The sequence below is a fragment of the Ictalurus punctatus genome, chromosome 24 (assembly GCF_001660625.3).
Source record: "Ictalurus punctatus breed USDA103 chromosome 24, Coco_2.0, whole genome shotgun sequence".
Taxonomy (NCBI): domain Eukaryota; kingdom Metazoa; phylum Chordata; class Actinopteri; order Siluriformes; family Ictaluridae; genus Ictalurus; species Ictalurus punctatus.
Window position 1 is genome coordinate 11,718,349 of NC_030439.2, and position 22,243 is coordinate 11,740,591.

At 38.1% G+C, this 22,243-nt stretch overlaps 1 protein-coding gene across 1 annotated transcript in view; it reads left to right on the forward strand.

Moving 5' to 3' along the window:
• Positions 1-22,243, forward strand: part of csmd2 (CUB and Sushi multiple domains 2) — a 363,835-nt gene that overhangs the window by 132,057 nt on the left and 209,535 nt on the right. The window contains exon 5 of the mRNA XM_017453975.3: positions 6,938-7,145. Within this exon, the coding sequence (XP_017309464.2) occupies positions 6,938-7,145 (208 nt within the window). The remainder of the gene's footprint in view (positions 1-6,937; positions 7,146-22,243) is intronic.

Below are 22,243 nucleotides of genomic sequence, written 5' to 3' on the forward strand. Positions count from 1 at the left end.
AGTATAGAAATTATAATGTTCACTTTATGTGATATACAGTTTAATATAAAACTGTTAGAAATGTTGTTATAGAAAATTAATCAACACCTTCTCACCAAACAGATTTAAGTCTATAACTGTACTATCATAAAATTTCATGCTCACATGCACACAAACATCATGATTACAATTGCTTGTCCTGAAAGTTAGTTTTTTGTTACTTTACCCACCTCTGATCTTCACACATAATTTCCTGTGACTTACTTTGGTTTGAAGTCTGGGGGTTTATACCTTACACCGCCATCCCATGTGTGAATGGTGTGTGACAATGGCTGCTGGTGGTGGTGGTCTCTGGGCTGTGTGTGTTCTTTGAACAGGCTGGTATAAAGCAATGCCATCTGTGCCCAGGCTGTAGGAGTCAGGAAGCCCACGTCCAGTCCCACATGCTCAGACATGCAGGGCCAGAAAGGGACCCCCCACATTCCCCCAAGCCCTGCAGGTGGCCCATGAGATTATGGACCCTTTCTTGGTTTTGCCTCATGTTCATGCATCCTCCCACACTGCCTTTCCTATCTCACACTCATCTGTGTTTTGTTGCCTCTGCCCTCTGCTTTCACCTTTTTTTTCTACCTGAATCAAAGCTGCTGACTCTCCTGTCCCTGCTGTTCTGTATTGGATTTGTGCAGTAAAGCATTCACATACATAATAGCCATAAAAATGCCATTGTTCCATGATTAATTACATGCCAACGGTGTACAAACTAAAATTTTATGCAGTGGCTAATTGGAGTCTAAAAGCATGTACAGGTATACTGTATATACAGTTCCATGCATAAGTATTCACCTCATTTGAACTTTTCCACATTTTATATTCTAACAACTTGGAACTGAATTTGACTTCTTAGGATTATATGATATAAATCTGCACAAAATAGCACATAATATTGAAGCAGGGGGAAAATCAATATAGCTTGCAAAGTTACTTACTGATAAACACTGTAATAAAAGTTGTGGTTGCACAAGTATTCATCCCCATTGCTGTGAAACCCCTGACTTAGTTCAGCTAGATCCAATCAACAGAATGGGCAGACTGGTTCAAACTTACAGGAAGGCTAAAACAAATCAAATAACTACTTTTTACAACCATGTTGAGCAAAAAAGTTCCTCTCCTGTCAAACAAGAGCAGCAATCTGAGGCTACAAATGGCACAGGCTTACCGAAAGTAGACAAATAAAGATTGAAAAAAAAAAAACGTTGCCTGGTCATCGCTTTGCTTATATTTTGGGAAATAGAACAAATAAACAAACAAATTTGTTAGAAAATATAGAAGACTGGTATTAGCAATTATTAAGAATTTTATATAGAGAAGAGCTCTAATCAGCTAATTAACCCAAAACGCCTGCAAAGGTTTCCTGAGCCTTTAATCTCTCAGTCTGGTTCAGTACACACAACCACAATCATGGGGAGGATGATCAATAAATGTTGATCAGTCCTGCACATCGGCTTGGAGGAATTTTAGCCCATTCTTCAGTACAGAACAGCTTCAATTCTGGGATGTTGGTGTGTTTCCTCGATGAACTGATTGCTTCAGGTCCTTCCACAACATCTCTATTGAATTATGGTTAGGACTTTGACTTGGCCATTCCAAAACATTAACTTTATTCTTCTTTAACCATTCTTTGGTAGAATGACTTGTGTGCTTAGGGTCGTTGTCTTGCTGCATTCCCCACTTTTCCCAGATTCGGTTCATGGACAGATATCCTGACATTTTCCTTTAGAATTCACTGGTATAATTCAGAATTCATTGTTCCATAAATGATGGCAAGCCATCCTGGCCCAGATGCAGCAAAACAGGCCCAAACCATAAGACTACCACCACCACATTTCACAGATGGGATAAGGATCTTATGCTGGAATGCAGTGTTTTCCTTTCTCCAAACATTGAAAGAAAAAAAAATCTATTTTACTCTCATCTATTCACAAAATATTTTTCCAACAGCCTTCTGGCTTGTCCACATGATCTTTAGCAAACTGCAGAGGGGCATCAATGTTCTTTTTGGAGAGTTCTCCTTGCAACCCTGCCATGCACAGGGAAACTGTTAATCCTAGAGTTTCACATACTTTTGCCATTCACATATATGTTATATTGTAATCGATATAATTGACCAAGTATAATATGCTTGTCTCATTTGTTTAATTGGGTTCTTTTTAACATCTTTTTGGACTTGTGTGGAAATCTAATGATGTTTTAGGTCATATTTATGCAGATACATAGAAAATTCTTACAGAAAAAAAATTTCTAGCACCACTTTATAGTTTCCAAAAAACTTTTCAAAAGGCTCCTTACATATTGTTGATGACTTTGCCATCCATCTCACTTCCTCTTCCTCTCTCTGCTTCTGTCCACTGTTTCCTTGCTTTTTTTATGGCTTGTCAGTAAATTCTGTTGGCCAGAAGGGGGCAGGAAGCCTGACTGCTTCAGAAAATGATACTCTTGCCTTCCCTCTTTAGTGCCAGTTGGTTGGGTCTATTTCTTTAAATGCTGTTGTTACAATAATTGGCTCACCATGATTATCCTCTACATTGAGATGATTCATCCTTCAAATATGTAAACATGTACAGTCAGATTTCCATTCTGGGCTCTTCTCCATCACAGATCTTAGTGTCTCAATGGGAGTGTGTTCAGCATTCTGCATTCTAAAAGTCAAAGCCAGCTTCCCACCATGGCCAGAGTGATCTTTCCAGAGGGAAGACAGGAGAGAAAAAGATAACCATACAATCATCAGACCATATCACATCTCTAAAGAAATCTGCCTCTCTTTTTTTTCTTCCTTTCTCTCTGCGATCCTTGCTGTCAGGTCTAGGGATGCTGTTTTGCACCTCTCTTTCTCTCTCTTTGCCATGTTGCCATGGTAGCTGCAAAGCCAGAGGAAAGTGTTGTGGAGAGGCAGGCGAGCCGTCCAGTATGGGACAGCACCTGCACACTATGTTCATGAGGCTGTTTTTTTCCTAAGCAGATTATGAGCATCATTGCAGAAGAATATAGCATTTAAGAATATAACTTTTTGGGGTAAGGGACCTTTCAGAGTGAATGAATAAAATCTCATTAATTCATATTAATTCACCTAATTAATTGCCTCGGATTGGTCATGAAATTATTTATATCTTGGCAACTCGAAACGCATAGAACAAGAGTTATGTTCTGTTTTTTAATCTTGGGCTATCTAATTATCATATTTTCTATCATATGAACTGTAATGACTTTTAGAAGCGATGCATTTTCACTGGCAGAAGCAAATATCAGATCACGCCTCATCAACGGAAAATGAATTGCATGGGAAGTTGAACGCTGTCCCATAATCAGCATGTGTGAAAAAGCTAGAAAACAACCCCCCCCCCAACACACCCATTTTTTTCTGTTCAGCCTTCTTTTCATGGTTCATACTGTGTCTCCCAAGAGAGTGTGAAAACAGACAGGTCTTCTGGATGATTGACAGGGCTCAGGGCCCCTGATCTGCGTTTTTTATTTCCTGGAAAGGAATCATATGATTAGCAAGTCATCGCTAATTAATCCCAGGACACCATGACTAGGTGAGGAGCTCAGTGTCCAGGGAAGACAAGTGAGATTACTCACCTATATATTAACATAGACAGTTTTCTGATCTGTCTGAAGTGGTCTGCAGTGATACTGTGATTCATTCTGCCCCCTTTTATACTGCAATATACATTTATTCTCAAGCATTTAAACTGTATAACTGCTTCTCTATCGTTCTCTCTCACTTTCTCAAGTCAGAAAAGACCTGATTATGCATCACTTCTTTGCATGCTGAGAAGGAAGCTTATAGACCTGACCCCTTCCCAGGATCCTTTACTGCAGTGACACTGCTATAATAGAAGCATTTAAAAAGAAGGGACATGTTTATGTCTCAAACACTGGCTGTGATCATTTTTTTTTCTCCCCATGCGTGGGTGTGTGTCAGAACACACTGCTGTTTTCAGGCAGTATGTGAAGGTCCTGCATCATGGCTGCCAGAAATCTAACATCCTTCAGACCTGCCTGGCACAAACACACCGACCAAATGTCGACCTGCCTTTTGCTACATACCATGTCTCAGAGATATCTCACCTGCTGTAGAATCCACTCCATCCAAAGCTCCATTCAGATCTCTGTCCAGATTTCACTCCTGTTGAACACATAGGGCTTGATTTGGGAGGTTAAAAATGATCTAGCTTGTAAATCTGACATCGCTTTTTGAGTCATTTATTATATATCATGATTATTATCAATATTTTGTTCATTCATTCATCTTTGGTAAATTCCTTATTCTGGTCAGTGTCATGGGGGATCTGGAGCTTATTTCTGGAACACTGAGTTTAGTTTTAGAGTGAAATGGGAATTTAGTGTAGCCATTTCTTCTCACTGCAAAATTTGGAGGGGTTGGAGAAAATCGGACAACCCAGAAGAAACCCACATGAACACAGCGTAAGCATGGGAAACCCAAATGAACACGGGGAAGGATACATTTAGAAATGTAAAATTTATATCCTGATTTGATATATTTCTGTAAAGCTGCTTTGTGACAATGTCCATTATTAAAACTGCTATACAAATAAAACTGAACTGAATTGAATGTGAAATTCTACACAGACAGAAACCCAGGTATAAAAATATATGTTTGCTTGGAGCTATGAACGGCTGCACCACCATGCATTCCCATTAATTGTTCAGCTTAATACACTGTTCTTATGGATGCAGCAAAATTTCTTTATATCAGGTAGTAAAGGTAGGATGGATGTAAAGCAGGGGTGTCCAATCTTATCCGCAAAGAGACGTTGTTCGTGCAGGTTTTTTTTTCCATTCAAGAAGGAGCCACAGCTGATTCCACCTGTTTAATCAGTTGAGCTTGGCTTTCAATAGACTAAGGTGCTTCTGCTTGGTTGAAATGAAAACCTGCACCCACACTGACCATTTCCGGTTAAGATTGAACACCCCTGGTGTAAAAATGCATACACCTGCAGAAGTGTTGGTGGTGTAGAACGTAGGGTTGCCAGATTAAGTAAACTGTTTTAATTTAAAAACCTGTATGCATCTAAAACAATGTACTTGCACATTTCTTGCTGTACCTCACTTAAAGCACAACACAGGCTTGGTGGTTAGCCACAGAAGTGGCTAGAGGGAAGAAAACTGGCAGGGATGACAATTCCCAGCAGGATTCCACTAAACAGTGAATACTACCCTACACAAAAGCAACATAAACCAGCAGTATAACATACACTGGCACAAACATGCACACAACACATAAATTAGTTAACAATAAGCATTAAATCTAACAAAACACAAACTCTACATTAATCATCACAGTAAGGGGAAGCTGTATAGTATCATGGGAATGTAAATTAGAGCCCATTCAACGGCTGTGCATCAACAGTATAATTTTCTCTCAATGCAAGATTATTTCAAGATGATTGGGATGAGGATGATGGGATGATCATTACAATGAGGAGAATGTTAAAATCCCATGGGCCTGCTGTATACGATTTTAAAGAATTTTTAAAATTGATAAACATAGCATGAACGTGTTCTGGGAAAAAAACTACATCGTGGACATTGTGGCGCGGTTGGTCCGAATGCAAACAATTCATGGACTTTTTTTCCACTAAAGCTTACTCATGTGTATAATATGCACACCGTTAATTAATTCAGTATGTGCCGGTCAAAATTGAATTGAAAATTGAACGTGCAGTATGTACAAAAATGTGTAGCACCTGTTTGACAATGAGTGTTATTCATTCATTCATTCGTTCATTTTTGTTAATTTCGGGTCATGTTGGAAAGAGTCACCAAATTTCAGTTAAAAAAAAAACACACATGAAGGTGTATGTAAATGTTAAAACAGAAAAATATAGGCATGATTTCCAGTGTTATGCAGTGAAGGATGTCTGGAATAAAAAGCTTTAATTTTGTTACGCCACATTAATCGAACAATTACATTATCTAGCTAGCTAACTAAATACTTGGTTATTGATTTTCTTTTCCTGTGTAGTGATTAATGCAGCCAAACCAACCTTCAGACATCGTTGTTTAAAAATCATCATAATGCAGGTTTCTCTCCAATCTATCATGTCCTCTCTCTCTCTCTCTCTCTCTCTCTCTCTCTCTCTCTCTCTCTCTCTCTCTCACTCACTCACTCTCTGTCTCTCTCGCTCTCTTGCTCGCTCTCTCTCTGTTTTAATTTGAGAATTGGCCACACCAATTATCACTGGCCTTCAAGCCGGACAGTAGTCTGTAAAAAGATTCAGCCATGTCTGAACTCACCTACTTTCACATGCCAGGAGGGAGAGACTGGTGGGTATGTAGGTAAATGGGGTATTTGTGCTACTGAAAAAGGAGGTCAGATCCTCAGGCTCCAGTTTTTTCACTGTCAGAAAGTTTTGATCCCTTTGATTTTCCCCAAGGAGGGATGGAGGGAGAGGCAGTGGTAGGGACTGGGGTGAGAGTTGAGAGAGGGAGGGAGATTTACGCTGCCACTTCACCTTTTCTCGAAAAAGTACTTTCATTATCCTGAGCTAAATGAGTAGCTTCCAGACAGACAGAGAGAGAGATAGAGCGAACACAAGATGGAGAGGTATGTCTTATTGAAGAAATTGAGAAGAGCCAGAGGGGTTTGATTTCCATAGCAGTGAATAAGCATACATAGCAGTTGGGGTGATTGTCTTCTTAAAATAATATTTAAGAGGGAGCCACATTGCGAGCACAAATTAACCAAAATCGGAATTCATCTCAGTTAATTAACCACATGTTTCAGTGGGTTATATCAACCCTCCTGCTAGCAACAATGTGGTGTAGTTCCTAATTTGAATCCATCTTATTTAATCCACAATGCTAGTACAGTGCTAATAAAGCAGATTGCTATGGAATTAATCACTCTTGTATTGCGTGTGTGTGCATACTTTTGCAGCAGACGATGGCTGTGGGGGAACACTGCGAGGTCAGAGCGGTATCATCACAAGCCCAAACTACCCACAGGAGTATAACAACAATGCCGACTGCACATGGACAGTACTGGCTGAGCCAGGTGACACAATCGCTCTCGTTTTCACCGACTTCCAGCTAGAAGAAGACTACGATGTCCTGGAAGTCAGTGGTACAGATGGCTCTGCACAGTGGTGAGTGTGTATCTATCTAGCCTATATACCCCTACATTCATCACTTCTAGATATGAATGGAGTATGTAATAAATGCCGTCATACACAAAACAGAACTTTTTAAAAAAGTAGCTGAAGTGACTGTGTGGTTCTCTGCATACTATGCAATAAAACCTTTATGGTGTATCCCTACTGCAGATTTGGTCTTAAATTACATTACAAATGGCACTGAAAAGGTATTACATTTAAATGCAGACACTCAGTCATTGTGAGAGGAGAAGTTTGTATTATGTTTTCTATTATATTGTCTATTTTGTTTTCATTAGAGATTTATTTGTTTGTTGGTTTTGGTTTATTTACTATTTTGGAATGGAAGTAATAAAACTTGATGGGGCACACCGGTGTAAGAAAGTAATCAAAGATATGGTGTTGTTTTGAGGCCCAACATGAAGCAAAGTTAAGTATTTTCTTATAACAGCATGGCAAAAAATCAAATTATTCCTCTTATTTCACAGAAAACTCATATATATATATATATATATATATATATATATATATATATATATATATATATATATATATATATTATTCTGACCGTTATAAAGGACTGACACTAGAGACTCCTTCCAAAAATCTCCTCACCAAAAACTTCACCATAATAATTACACTTTTATTTATTTATTGTTACATTCGTGTATTACATTTTTTAGATAGCATATACATTTCACTTTAGTTTAGACTTAAGTTCTATGTATGTTATGTTCTTTGTGTCCATGCCTATCATGCTGATTGAGCTAGTTTTATTTATTGCATGTTGACGGAGTTTATTTGGTGTTTTGTGTTCCATGGAGCTTGTTTTATCTGTGGTCTGATAATTACAGTGTTTCCTATTCATAGGTGATAGTTAGGTGGCGCATCAAGGTAAACTGATTACACCCTAAGTACATTTTACCTCTATCTTCTGAGAAAACACTGGGTCACCGTCCAATTTGGAAGTGACATGAATAATAAACTCAAGTCAGGGTTAGGGTTAGGTCATTCAAATCGTTGTTTCATGTTGGGTGCTCAGATGCTTCAGCTGCCTCGAGCTGTTTATAACCGAGCTTGAGCAATTAGTAAGGCGCTGTGCTGCTTGTTCTCCTTTTTTATGAAGAGCTGAAAACATCAATCTAAAAACAGTTACTGATAACGTTGCATTTTGTTGTTCTATCAGCATTTTTACTCTTGTGTGAAACCAACGAACGTTTATATGTAGGATTTCATCTTGACTATGTCATTGATGAGAGTACTACATGATTCTACTCATATGTGACAAATCAACTCTGCCTCGGATTTGCAGACATTGTGCTAGAATAAACTTAGCTAGAATACAATCAGAAGGAATTATTATTATGTGAGACTTTTTTTAATTGAAGCAATCTGCATAAATCATGTGTCCAGGAATTGTATGGAAAACTGAATTCTAGTGGAAGAACAAAAGCTAAATAAATGTCTTGATGGAGTAAATGCAGAAATTGTAAGCCCAGTAATGTATTACTCTATGTGAATGAATACTCTGTTGAAATTACAATTATTAATATTATCAGTAGGCTGCACAGAGGTGCAGTACAGAGTCCCCAGTACAATCCTGAGCTGTATATGTGGAGTTCCACATGTTTCCTGTGTCTGTGTAGGTTTCCTTCATGTTCTCAGATTTCCTGCAACATTAAAAAAAAACATGTAATTAAGGGGGTTGGCTAAATTGTCACTAGATGTGAATGTGTGTGTGTTTTCCTGCCCTGTGCCAAATGTTATTGGTCTAGACTTCTGATCTACCATGACCCTGGCAAGGGTAAAGCGGTTATTGAAGATGAATGAATGTTCCAGGAGTGACTGTGTGGCGGTGAGGTAACAAGCCCCAATATAGTCAGGAGATAAGACATCTTAAATTAAATCAAATAACTTTAATCTTTATTGTTACAAATATCAACTCAGTATCCATTGTAATAACTGTAAAATAATGTACAGGCTTAAAACAGAACACGCCGCACCTCAAATATACGGTGCCTTGCATAAGCTTGTTCGGGAAAAGTTCAGGAAAAGTGTAAATCAGAGTTTGTGCATAAATTTTTTTAACATCCCACAGAGTACCACTATTAAAAAAATGGAAAGAATATGGCAGAAATGTTACTCTGCCTAGCAGAAGCCATCCAACTGACTGGATAAGGAGGACATTATTCAGAGAAGCAATCAAGAGGTCAAAGATAACTCTGAATCTGAAGAGATTCCACAATTCAGAAGAGAGAAACTGTTCACAGCCATAGGACACCATAGGACACCAGGACTACTATAGAATAGTCAATCCACAAAGCTGGGATTTAGGAAGTGGCAAGAAGAAAGCCATTACTGAAGAAAAAAGCCTTATGAAATCCCATTTGGAGACTCTGTAAACATGCAGGAAAAGGTTCTCTGGTCTGATGACATCATAATTTATCACTTTGGCCTTGGCATAAAGCACTACTTTCAGTGTAAATGCAAAGCTGTTTATCACTCTGAGAATACCATTGTCACAGTAAGGCATGGTGGTGGTAGTATCATCAGGATGCGTTTTTTATGAGTAAGAACTAGGATATTGGTTCGACAAGAGTGCAAAAAAGTTTGAAGCCAAATACAGGGCAATACAAGAAGAAAACCTGTTCCAGTCTGCAAGAGACTAGAGATTTTGATGGAGGTTCACCTTCCAACAGGACAATGACCCTGAGCATACTGTCAAAGCTACATTAAAGTGGTTCAAAGCAAAAACCTGAATGTCTTGGAATGTCCCAGTCAAAGCCCAGACCTCAATCTGTTGAGAACCAATGGTCTCCAACCAATCTGCCAGAGCCTGCACAATTTTGCTAATGAGAATGGCCAAAAATATCAGTATCCCAATGTGAAAGCTGATGGCGACATATCCCAAACGTATCCTGTAACCTGCGGCTGTAATTACAGTCGAAGGTGATTATTTACCCAGGGGGTAAATAATATGCATGCAATCAATAAATGTCCACTTACTTTGTTTAATTAACCTTTATGTGACAATAGCAACCATCCAAAAGTTAGACATAAATATATATGTCTATATATTAGAATTTTAGATTTAGAAAAGTGAAGAGGCCCTGTATTTCAGGCCCTGTATTTAATTGATAATTTATTGAGTTTGTTTATGTATGTTGTGTTGATTGAGCTAGTCTTCTGTATGTTATGCTGAGCTAAACCGATAGCTATGCAAAGCTCTGACTGATATGTTAAAAGACGTATTGAAACCTTAGACAAAACTTAAAACCCAAAGTGAGATACACTGACGTGCACGAGTACAGTACGTGATTGAGGGGATGGTGTCAGGAAGAGATACTGATTAGTAAATGAGTTCAGATTGCAGTGTCATTTCAGTGGGCAGTTGTATGATGAGTAGAGAGACAGAGAGAAAAGGGGGAGAGAAATGACAGAATACTCAGAACTGGCCCTGCCAACTAGGTAGAGTTTGGACTTTGTTCATTTGTCTCTGAGAACAATGATGAGGATGAGGACAAGGTGTTACTTGCCTGAACATAAATTAACTTTGGCATCAGAAATTCCTCCATTTGTATCACTGAATGGGGTATTTGTGATGTCTCAATCTTGAAACTGTTTCGGGTCCTTGTGCCGCTTTTTCCCAAAAGCATACTTAGCTTCTGAGCAGCTGCACATTCATTAGGACACTACAAACTCCAAGAGGTCACAGTTCCACTTTATCAAGTACACTTTGGGTTTGACTATGATTACAGTAGCTCTTCAGTGGTAACCCTGGGGCCTCTGATGTCAGCTAAAAAAAAGTATTTTAACCCTTAAACACATACAATGGGTTGTTAGCGACCTGGGACGTCATACAGTACATATTTACGGTAGCAAGAAATAATATGCGAACCTTTTGGAATTTCATGGTTTTCTGAATAAATTTGTCATAAAATGTGATCTGATCTTCATCTAAGTCAAGGGTATTGACAAATATAATGTGTCCAAAATAATAACAGAAAAAAAAAAATTCTGATCTTTCATGTCTTTATTGAGAACAACAAAAACAACCTCATAGTGCTTATGGAAAAAGTATGTGAAAAGTATGTTTTAGCACACCTGAAGTCTCGTTTAGAAAATGAGTTTGGAGGTGTGGACTACAGCTACTTTGACTGATAAAAACCCCACTTTGCTCTGCACAAGAAGCACACGCTTATGTGAGCCATGCCTTGCAAAAAAGAGCTTTCAGAGGATCTACGATCAAGAATTGTTGATTTACATAAAGCTGGAAAGGGTTACAAAGTGATTTCAAAGACTTTAGAAATTCACCAGTCTACAGTTAGGCAAACATTCTACAAATGGAGACACTTTGGGACTGTTGCTACTCTACCAAGAAGTGGGCGCTCAGTCAAAATGACAGCAAGAGCAAAACAAAGGCTCATCAATGAGGTAAAGAAACAACCCCGAATGACAGCCAAAGATTTGAAGGCATCATTGGAACTGGCTGTCTCTGTTCATGAGTCTACAATATGTAAAACATCAAACAAGCAGGGTATCTACTGCAGGACACCACGAAGGAAGCCACTGCTTACTAAAAAGAACATTGCTGCACACCTGAAGTTTGCAAAAGAGCACATTGACACTCCACAGCAGTATTCGCAAAATGTTTTGTGGACTGATGAACTATTTGGAAAAACCACACAGCACTACATATAGCGTAGAAAGGGCACGGCATATCATCATGAAAACATCATCCCAACCGTAAAGTATGTTGGAGGAAACATCATGATTTGGGCCTGCTTTGCTGCGTCAGGGCCTGGCCAGCATGCAATCATTGAGGGGACGATGAATTCCCAAGTATATCAGACAATTCTTCAGGATAATGTGAGAATGTCTGTACGTCAGCTGAAACTGTGTAGAAGTTGGGTGAAGCAACAGGCCAACGACCCAAAACACCGGAGCAATTCCACAACAGAATGGCTTCAAAAAAACAAAATCCACCTTTTGGAGTGGCCAAGTAAGAGCCCAGACCTCAACCCAATAGAGATGCTATGGAATGTATTGAAGAGAGCCATACACATGAGACCTCCAAAGAATATGACAGAGGTAAAGCAGCTCTGCCAGGAAGAATTGGCTAAAATTCCTCCTGAACGATGTGCAGGTCTGATCCACAGCTACAGGAAGTTCCTGGTTGAGGTTATTGCTGCCAGGGGGGTCAACCAGTTATTAATTGTAACAGTTCACTTAATTTTTCGACTGCCATTTTGAATGTTGAATGAGTGTGTTAAATAAAGACATGAGCGATCAGAATTTATTTTGTGTTGTTATTATTTTAGACACATTATATTTGTCAATACTCTTGACTTAGATGAAGATCAAATCACATTTTATGAAAATTTGTGCAGAAAACCATGAAATTCCAAAAGGTTCACATACTTTTTCTTGCCACTGTAGATGTTAAAGCTGAACTGCTAAATAGTGTCAGAAATATGTGTTGAAAGGTAGCTTATGATTTTGTCTCATTGTGGTTTCATTGGAGAATTTTCGAGTTAGTATAAGTATAATTTTATATATAATACTCATATAAGCTATAAATTTAATTATGACTTTATTCATTCATTGTAATTTCATGGACTGTCTCTCCTTTTCACTTCCTGGTGGATAACAAGAGGAACTAAGAGATTATTGGGCTTTTTCTTTTCTTTTTCCTTGTTCAACTTCAGCAACCATCATATGCATATGTACACATGCTCATGCATACCGAATAAATACACACACCGTGTCAATAAAAACTAGAAGACCTCTTATTGAGATCGAAAGATATGTACCTCTGAACTCATTACATCCTTTCTCTCAGCCCTCTTCTCCTCTCTCTATTACCACACATGGGTTCACAGTAGGGCCTTTAATTAAGCACACAATTAGCTGAGAGAGGTGAGCAAGCAGACAGAGAGAAGGATAGAGAGGTAATGATGTGGCAGTGTAATTCAATGCTCTGGAGTTTGCAGAAGGAAAAAATATAATAGAAATTAAATTAAATATAATGTAAATTTACTTACATACATACATACATACATACATACATTCATACAAACATACAATACATGTATACATACATACATGCATAGATAGAAGCCACAGCTCACTGTACATGCCAGATCATGGGCAATTAACCTATGAATATGCACTAAATACTGAAGGGAACTGTGCATGAGGAGTGTCATCTACTATGCTGCAGAGCCAATTAGAGGCACAGATAGGGAAGTTTATCCTCTTCTTCTTTTTTTGGTCAAATAAGCATGGGGATTTCTATATACTGTACAATGTATGTGTATGAATGTGTATATTATTTATGTGTGTGTGTGTGGGGGGGGGGGGGGGTAGCTTTTCCTTATGTTCGATTGAGTTCAAAATATGGAAATGTGCAAACTTAATATTTCAACAGCGAATCAACTATTCGTCCACCGATGAGTTGAATTTAATGTATCTTATTAAGTCTGGCTAGAATAGTAATCCCGTGTGCACTGGTAATACTATCCTGTTGTTAAATACGAATTATGAGCACAGTAACAAGATCAGACAACTTAAGACAATAAATCATCAATACAGACAACAGACACTTGCTATTAAAATCAGACAAGAATTTATTAAACTACTGTAATGAACAGAAACTAAACTAACACATAAGCACACACACACATATACACACACAAACAAATAAACAAATGAGGATAGCTTTGACAGAGAATGAATGGCTCCCTGGTTTTGACACTGTATGCAGTTCTTAGACCTTGACCTGAACGAACCATCCAAAATTAATTTAATTTTCACTCCGTTTTAGAAAGTCTCTATTAACAGCACCAGCTTCGACTGAAACCTGGAGGTGCTTACTTGCATTTCCGTTTGGTGGGGATTCATCAGAGCTTCGGTTGCTTTAGAGCAGCATCTAGGAAGACCAATCGGAATGGTGAATGGAGTGGAGTTTCGTAGGCGGCCTGCCTGAGAAGCTTGGCGGTGGTCCTTCTGGTTCTTCCCCGACTAGAGTTAGTTAGCTTGGCAGGAACCAGCTCACTCAAACATTGATTGTGGAGTACTCTTGCAGATGTTGGATGAAAAAAGAATTCCTGAAGATGTCAATTGGAGAACTTCTGCAGCTATTGTTAGTTGATGAGGACTCCCCGAAGATGTTGATTGGGGAGAACTCTCTGAAAGTGTTGGTTTAAGAGAACTCATTGTTTCCATGGTGTCCAAGGGTTTTAACTCTTCCTAGCTAGGTGAAACCCGAAAGGTTTTGCTCCAATCAGCATGAAGTTGGGGTGGGGTGTAGCTACTTTCTCCGCCCATGACTTTACTCAGTCCACTGTCTTTGTGGTCGCATAATTTCATGCCCTTCTCATTTCTTCTTCTTATAGAGTGTGGATCAAACTTTTTGTCCTGACTGTTGGTACCTGTACCCAACAACGTTCTGCTCGATTTTCCTTATTCTCATCTTTCAGGAAATCACTCAAGGAACAGACACATACCAAATAAAACATATATTGGCTGCTGTTAACACATTACTAATACTTCATCACATACCTATATCCATAATCAATCATCAATAATCAATCATACTCATGCATGATAAACAGTCAAATGTCTAAATGCAACTTTGTGGTTACAAGCATGATAATTAGAGGGTAACGCATAGAGGAAAATAGGCAATTTCAGTTGTTATTGTATTACTCTTGGAGTCCTTGGTCTTTTGGAATATATGAGATAATGATAATGAGTCTTTATTGATCACAGCACAGTGAAATTCTTTTCTTTGCATACCCCAGCATGCCAGAAAGTTGGGGTCAGAGCGCAAATATGACACATGATCAGAGCCATGATACGGTGCCCCTGGAGCGGAGAGGGTTAAGAGCCTTGTGCACTGAGGTCCTACACACACACACACACACACACACACACACACACACACACACATATATATATATATATATATAATATAGTATCTCACAAAAGTGAGTACACCCCTCACATTTTTGTAAATATTTGATTATATCTTTTAATGTGACGACACTGAAGAAATGACACTTTGCTAGAATGTAAAGTAGTGAGTGTACAGCTTGTATAACAGTGTAAATATGCTGTCCCCTCAAAATAACTCAACACACAACCATTAATGTCTAAACCGCTGGCAACAAAAGTGAGTACACCCCTAAGTGGGGTGCACCCCTAATGTCCAAACTGGGCCCAAAGTGTCAATATTTTGTGTGGCCACCATTATTTTCCAGCACTGCCTTAACCCTCTTGGGCATGGAGTTCACCATATATACATACTGTGTGTATGTATATATGTATATATATATATATATAAATATATATATATATATATATATATATATATATATATATATATATATATATATATATATATATATATATATATATATATATATATATATATATATATATATATATATATATATAATTATATTTATGCACACAAATACATACATTATATATAATGTGTAAATGGCCTCCAGTTCAGTAATATTCTTGCGTTTTGTAACGACACAGGACTATATACAGGAAGTAAGCGCAGGAGCAATGTCTTTTTTTGAAACACAGCAGGCAAAACACAGGAAACACGGTCTAAACAGGACAAGGCTAACTGAGTTAAACATGGAACTTAAAGTCTAGGCATAGAACGAGAACAAACGTGAAGCTAAGACCACTAGCATGCTAAATATATTCGCTACTATGTTAACACAAACAAATAATACTGCCCGAAGTGCACAGCAACACGAGGGGTTTAAATAACCACCATACTCAAACTAAAATACAGACACCTGGAGTAAACTAAGACACTCCCTCGAACATCAACCAATGCTTTAACAAGGGGAAACCAAAACAAACCAAGACACGTGTCCATATACAAAAGTCTTGTGCACGCTTGCTTTCTAAAGCCGCGCGTGCCTGTCGACGCCGCAGTGCCATTTGCCGGCAGGAGCGTAACAGTTTGTGATGCAACCACCAGAGATTTTCTATGGGGTTCAAGTCAGGTGACTGTGATGACCCTGAAGAATCTTCCAGGACTTCTTCTGCAACTAAGCCTTGGTGGAATTTGTGGTATGCTTGCGATCATTGTCCTGTTGGAAGGTCCATTGAAGCCCAAGCTTCAGCTTCCTCACAGAGGGAATGACCTTTTCTTCAAGGATTTCCTGATACTTCAATGCATCCATCTTGCCTTCTGCACACTGCAGGTTTCCAATGCCAGAGAATGCAAAGCAGCCCAGAGCATCACAGAGCGACCACCATGCTTGACTGTGGACAGAGAGAGTTCTTTCTTCATTTTTATTCCTCCAGACATACCGCTGATCGATCGTGCTGAAAAGTTCCAGTTTTGTTTCATTGCTTCACAGAACAGAATCCCAAAACTTCTGTGGTTTATTTATATCATTTTGATCTGACTTTTCTTGTGCTTTTGGGTCAGTAGTGGTGTACGTCTTGGATTTCCGGCATGGAAATCTTCTGCATTTAGTATAAGCCTTACGTGCTCGCTGAAACCACAATGCCTGTTGCCAGCAAGTCTTGCTGCAGGTACTTTGCAGTCACTCGAGGGTTTTTCACAACCTGCTTTAGCAGAAATCTGGTTGCAGCCATTGACAGCTTCGTTTTTCTGCCCCATCCAGGATTTCATGGATTTTCTTCCCCTAGCCAGTTCAGGTATTTCATGTGTTCCAGCTGAAGCACACCTGATGCAAATAATGAAGACCTTAGTTGCGTTAGGTGTGCTTGAGACAACACCTGTTTTGCATATTTGTGTTGTTGTGAGGGATTCTATTCAGGGGTCGAATAATTTTTAAACTATAGAAATCATTATTAAGTTGCATTTTCAGTTGAATTTGGGGAAACCACTTGAAACATCAATTGTGTTGAACTATTATAATTGCTTTTGTTTGATTTGTTCATTGCAAACAGTTGAAAGTTTATAAATTTTGACAATAAACCTGATTTGCAATGGAAGTTGCAACTGTATACATACATTGGGGGAAATAAGTATTGAACGTGTCAACTTTTTTCAGTGAATATATTTCTAGTGAGATTATTCACATGAAATTTTCCCCAGACATCAGTATTAACCCAAGAAATCTGCAAATATATTAAGAATTCACATTTAAAGTTCATAAATAAAGTTATGTGTAATAAAGTAGAATGACAAGAAAAGAGTATTGAACACGCTAAGAAAAAGCGGTTCTCCAAGGCAAGGTAAGGCAAGGAACCAGCTGAAATGCATAAGTAATTATACCTCCTATCTGTGCAAATTAATATCCGCTGGTTTAGTAAATTGATGGTCTATAAAAAGGCTTTTCATTACCAAGGTGTCACACAAGAAACATCTCATGATGTTTTAAAGCAAAGAGCTCTCCCAAGACCTTATTGTTGCGAAACATATTGATGGAATCAAATGCAGATGTATTTCAAAACCTCCAGTAAATCTTCCACTAAGCACCATTTGGGCCACTATCTACAAGTGAAGCAACATCACACAAAAAATGGTGTTTAGCATCAGTCAAAAACAAACACATTTTCCAGGGCAAAGGCAACAGAGATATCCATCCAGTTGTCATAAAAAATTATTAGACCAGTTTTTATTAACTTTTGATTAAGATTAGTTATTGTTATATTAAGTATTTGGGGCTGAAGGAGAAATACACCAACATTGAAACAAAAAAGAGCAGTACTTGCAAATGAGCAAATTACCAAAGCTTTCCATGTAGAACTAATGCTGTTCAATAGACCTTATGCTGAAATCAATTTCACCCAGCTATTGATTGGTGATCTATCACTGGTCATGAAAAAAACAGTGCAAGTACAGTGAGTCTTTCCACATTTTGTGAAGGAACTCTTAAGGATTGGATAAATACATGCCTTAAATGAGAGAAGGTGTTCAGAGGACAACCATAGCCGAGGCACTCCATAAAGCTGGACTGTATGGAAGAGTGTTGAGGAGAGACAAAAAGGGATTACGAGATTGTCAAAAGGCATATTGGAGACTCAGCATGTGGGGAAAGGTTGTCTGGTCTGATGATACTGAACTATGCCTGCGAACTATACCTGAGATCACCATCCCACAATGAAGCATGATGGTGGTAGCATCGTGATTTTGGAATGATTCTCATCAGCAGGTTTGACTCTATTCTCTGTTAAACTGCTGCTGAGTTGTCTGTCTTGTCTCTTTTTTATTTGGAGCATTTTAGTGGATTAGGACTCCCTTAATGTTACTAAAAGTTTGAGAGATTCATACTCATTTAAGATTTGATCAGTGGCGAGATTGACAATGCTGATACAGCAGCTGAATTAGACAAATCAGTCCTGAGAGCCCTACTCCTTCACACCATTATTAATATTGCTTTAATGATCTTGAGTAACACCCACATAATACTGTAGGCAGCGAGTATATACTGCACAGCCAAATTAAGAAATCCAGCAGTGCAAACACCAGATGCAACATTTGATGTAATTTAGCATTTTGCAAAGATGGGATCTTAATTGTTAATGTTAAGCACTGCATAAAGGCTTTCCATGAATCAAAATGTGAACCAGAGTGCACAGAAAGAGGACACAGCAAGAATGTGTTAGCTGCTTGTCGCAGAGTTCATGTGTAGGAGTAATAATCCTTGACACATTTTGAAATCTCTGAGCAATGGATATTGTCAACGGAAGTATTTTCTAAGAAGACGTAATTGTAAAAAAAAAAAAAAAAAAAGATTGCTTCTAATTGTATGACTGTGAGTGTAAGTCTCTGGCAACTTCATTTTGCTGAGAAAATTCACTGAGATGTCTTTAAACATCAAGAAAAATTGAACTGCTTTCAGGAGTGAGTGCAGAGGAGGCTTCTTTTTAATAAAGGCTTGTAATTTCAACATATTACCACTGCTGCAGTTGTTATTCTGACATTTACGACTTCTCTAACTCCACTGAGATAGAACTGCTCACAATTGAACAAATGAACTTCAGAGGCCCTTCAGTATTTTCTTACCGTTTATTTCTGATCTAAGACAAACCATCTTTGTCATAGCCTCCTCTTCTAGACCTTTTAAGGCATCAGGATAGAGAGAGCATAACAGCCTCAAGCCACTGGACTCCTCTGCAGTGAACATGCATGCACGAGATTATCAGTAATCCTTTTTTCTCTTTCGATTCCATTTTTCCTCTCTTTTTTCTCGATTCAGCAGTTAGATGTATTCTTAAATCCTATGTTGGATTTGATTGAAGTATACTGAAAAGAATCTAGATTAAAAATAAAACAAAAATTATGTATGTTTATGCTTTCAGGATTATATGAGCATTAATTATTTTTGTATAGACATCTTATTTACTGTAGGTGATCTTTAGGAATTTATAGTGTTCATTTGACAAGTATATTTGGTGACAATTATTCACTTATGGCACATTTGTTCTAGATTGCAGAGGAAATGTCCAATACCTTTAGAGCTCTATACACTCATTCATCTCCATGTTCCACTGAGAATGACGTCATCTCTCTGCAGTCTACTCTGGCACTGTTATTGGATGCTGACAAACTACTTCATGTTTTCACTCTTACCTGTGCTACTTCTTTTATTGTTATTGTGCATGCATGCAGCTGTCATTCCATAATATTAACCATTTGTCAAAACCCTTCTTCTGCTTTGTGAAGTATGATCATGTTTCTCAATTAGATCTGCAAAAGATGATTGTTCAGGGACTTTGAATGTGTTTTTCTTCTGGCATAATGGATTTCAAATGGAAACATACTTGGTTGGCAGAACTTGATACCTCAGAATTTGATTGACTTATGAAAAGTAGACATCTCTCTCTCCGTTATAGTAGAAATGGTGCAATTATCACTATCACATTGTCAATAGCCAAAAGTCAGAGGTTGTTTAGATAAGGGGGAAAGTCTCTGCACTTAAGTGGATGAGTAGATGATTTCTTTTATGTAATTAATACAAATGAATCATATTCAATCTGCCCAAGGACATGAGATAGCAAGGGGTCAGTTTTCATTTCAGTTTTATTGCAGCAGTTAACATGAGAGATAAAGTTGCTGGATTAGTGTGACGTTTTGGTGGCTTTAAGGAGTTCATTAATGTCAATAACGCATGGCTATTTCATGACATTTTCCTTTATATATCTAACACAGGCACTCTTCCATATAGCAGTTTTCAACCTCTCCTCTTCAGTGACTTTCCTTTTCACAGGTTCTAGAACTTTCTCAGTTATAACTGCAAAGCAAATGGTCACGTAGCATTTCTAACAGAAATCTAACAGCAACCCAAACGAGCTTTACATTCTAGCAGTTTCTACGTACAACTCTACAGATATGAACATAATAAATGGCAATTAACTTTACTTTTACCAGCCACTTTTACCTATAATCATAACCAAGCATAAATTATTACCATAGTGCAGCATAAATAGGCAAACACATATCTGAACACACCAAATAATATGAATTTATAATACAATTTTTAGAATGTTAGGAACATTATCAGCTCATTCTAGTGTGGAATAAATACATAAATAAATAAAGGTCAGCATTAGTTCATTTGTATTATAAAGTAATTCCAAATCATGTTATTGGCACTGTTGGTAAAGTTGCTGCTTTGATTTTTGTCATACTTATCAATAATCCTAGCTGGTGTAGTCAAACAGTTTCCCCAACAGTTTCCCTAGCAGTATTCAATCCAGCCTAATAGATCATTTGAGGCTAGTACCTGTTAGCATACGCTGGTATTTTGGGAACATAGTGATGTATGCTACTTCCGTAGTCTGTTTCAAACCGTTCCCTTATAGCTGTAGCTATCAAAACTGTTCCTTCTAAGACATTGTATTATGAGACAATACAGGCAGCAAGGTATCAAGACACCTGGCTTCTGCTTCTTTTGGACACACTCTTTGTTACTGTCACTCTGTCACTTTCTTTCTCTCTCCTGTCTTATATTCTGTCTGTGACTCATCCAATCCATCATCCCCCCCGCCCTCACTGCCCTTCTTATTGAGATGCCATAAAACATCTGGATGTGCTCTGCCCTCCCTAATTATCTGATGAAAGAGTTTCATTCCAAAGTCATTTGCTGTGAGTGCAAATTCCTGTCTTATACCACTTCAGACTCTTCATTTATAAAATGGGACAAAGCTCAGCCAAGCCAAATGGTGAACGAAGTTGCATGATGCATGGACAGCCAAGGCAAAGTAAATGCAAATGTTGACTTTTCCACGGTTCAGATAAACACCACACCACAGATAATTATTTCAAATTGGAAAAGCAGGCCAGCATCCTCAACTGGTAGGTGATATCAGTGCCATTTCTCTTCTTAATCCCTTCCGCATTTTTAAACATTCCTGTTTTTGTGCATATTTCTTGGTATCCTCTTTCAAGAGGAAAGGCTATTTTCTCCGATGGAAAGTTTCAATGGTTTTCATATGTTCCCCTTGTCTCATTACAGAATGTGTGCCAATGCAGTTCACTTAAAAATAGTAATCACATAAGCAAATTCTATACTAATGCTAGGTCTGGTATAGTACCTATAGTATGTGGGGTCCAGGGAAAACCCTTTATATATTTCTGTGGCAATCCCTTTTGGTGAAATTATCAGCAACTTGAATGCTACTTCACTGTTTGAATGTTAATGCTATTATTCAAACAATGTGATTCAAGAATGAAAATGTGGCACATGATTGTGATTACCATTACTGACATATAACTGTGGTGATGAGATATTAACCTCATTTTCCAACGTAAACGTACAATATTTGATCATGTGTACCAGTGGTGTTCATAAACAGATTAGATTATACTCTATTTATGGAAAAATAGATTGCATTCATGTAGATTTTTATGTAGAGGAAGGCAGGGCATTTGCTTCCTATAGCCTGAGAATAGTATTAAATCATGATAAGATACAGTAATTGCAACTGAGATAATATTGAGATGACAAAAAAAAAGGGGGAAGGGTTAAACAGTGTCCTTCCAAACAGACCTTCTAAAATGTATAACTACATATAGGAGATCTCTCATACTCAGATAGTAGGGGCACTATACTAATTACAGTATATTACCCATATGCATT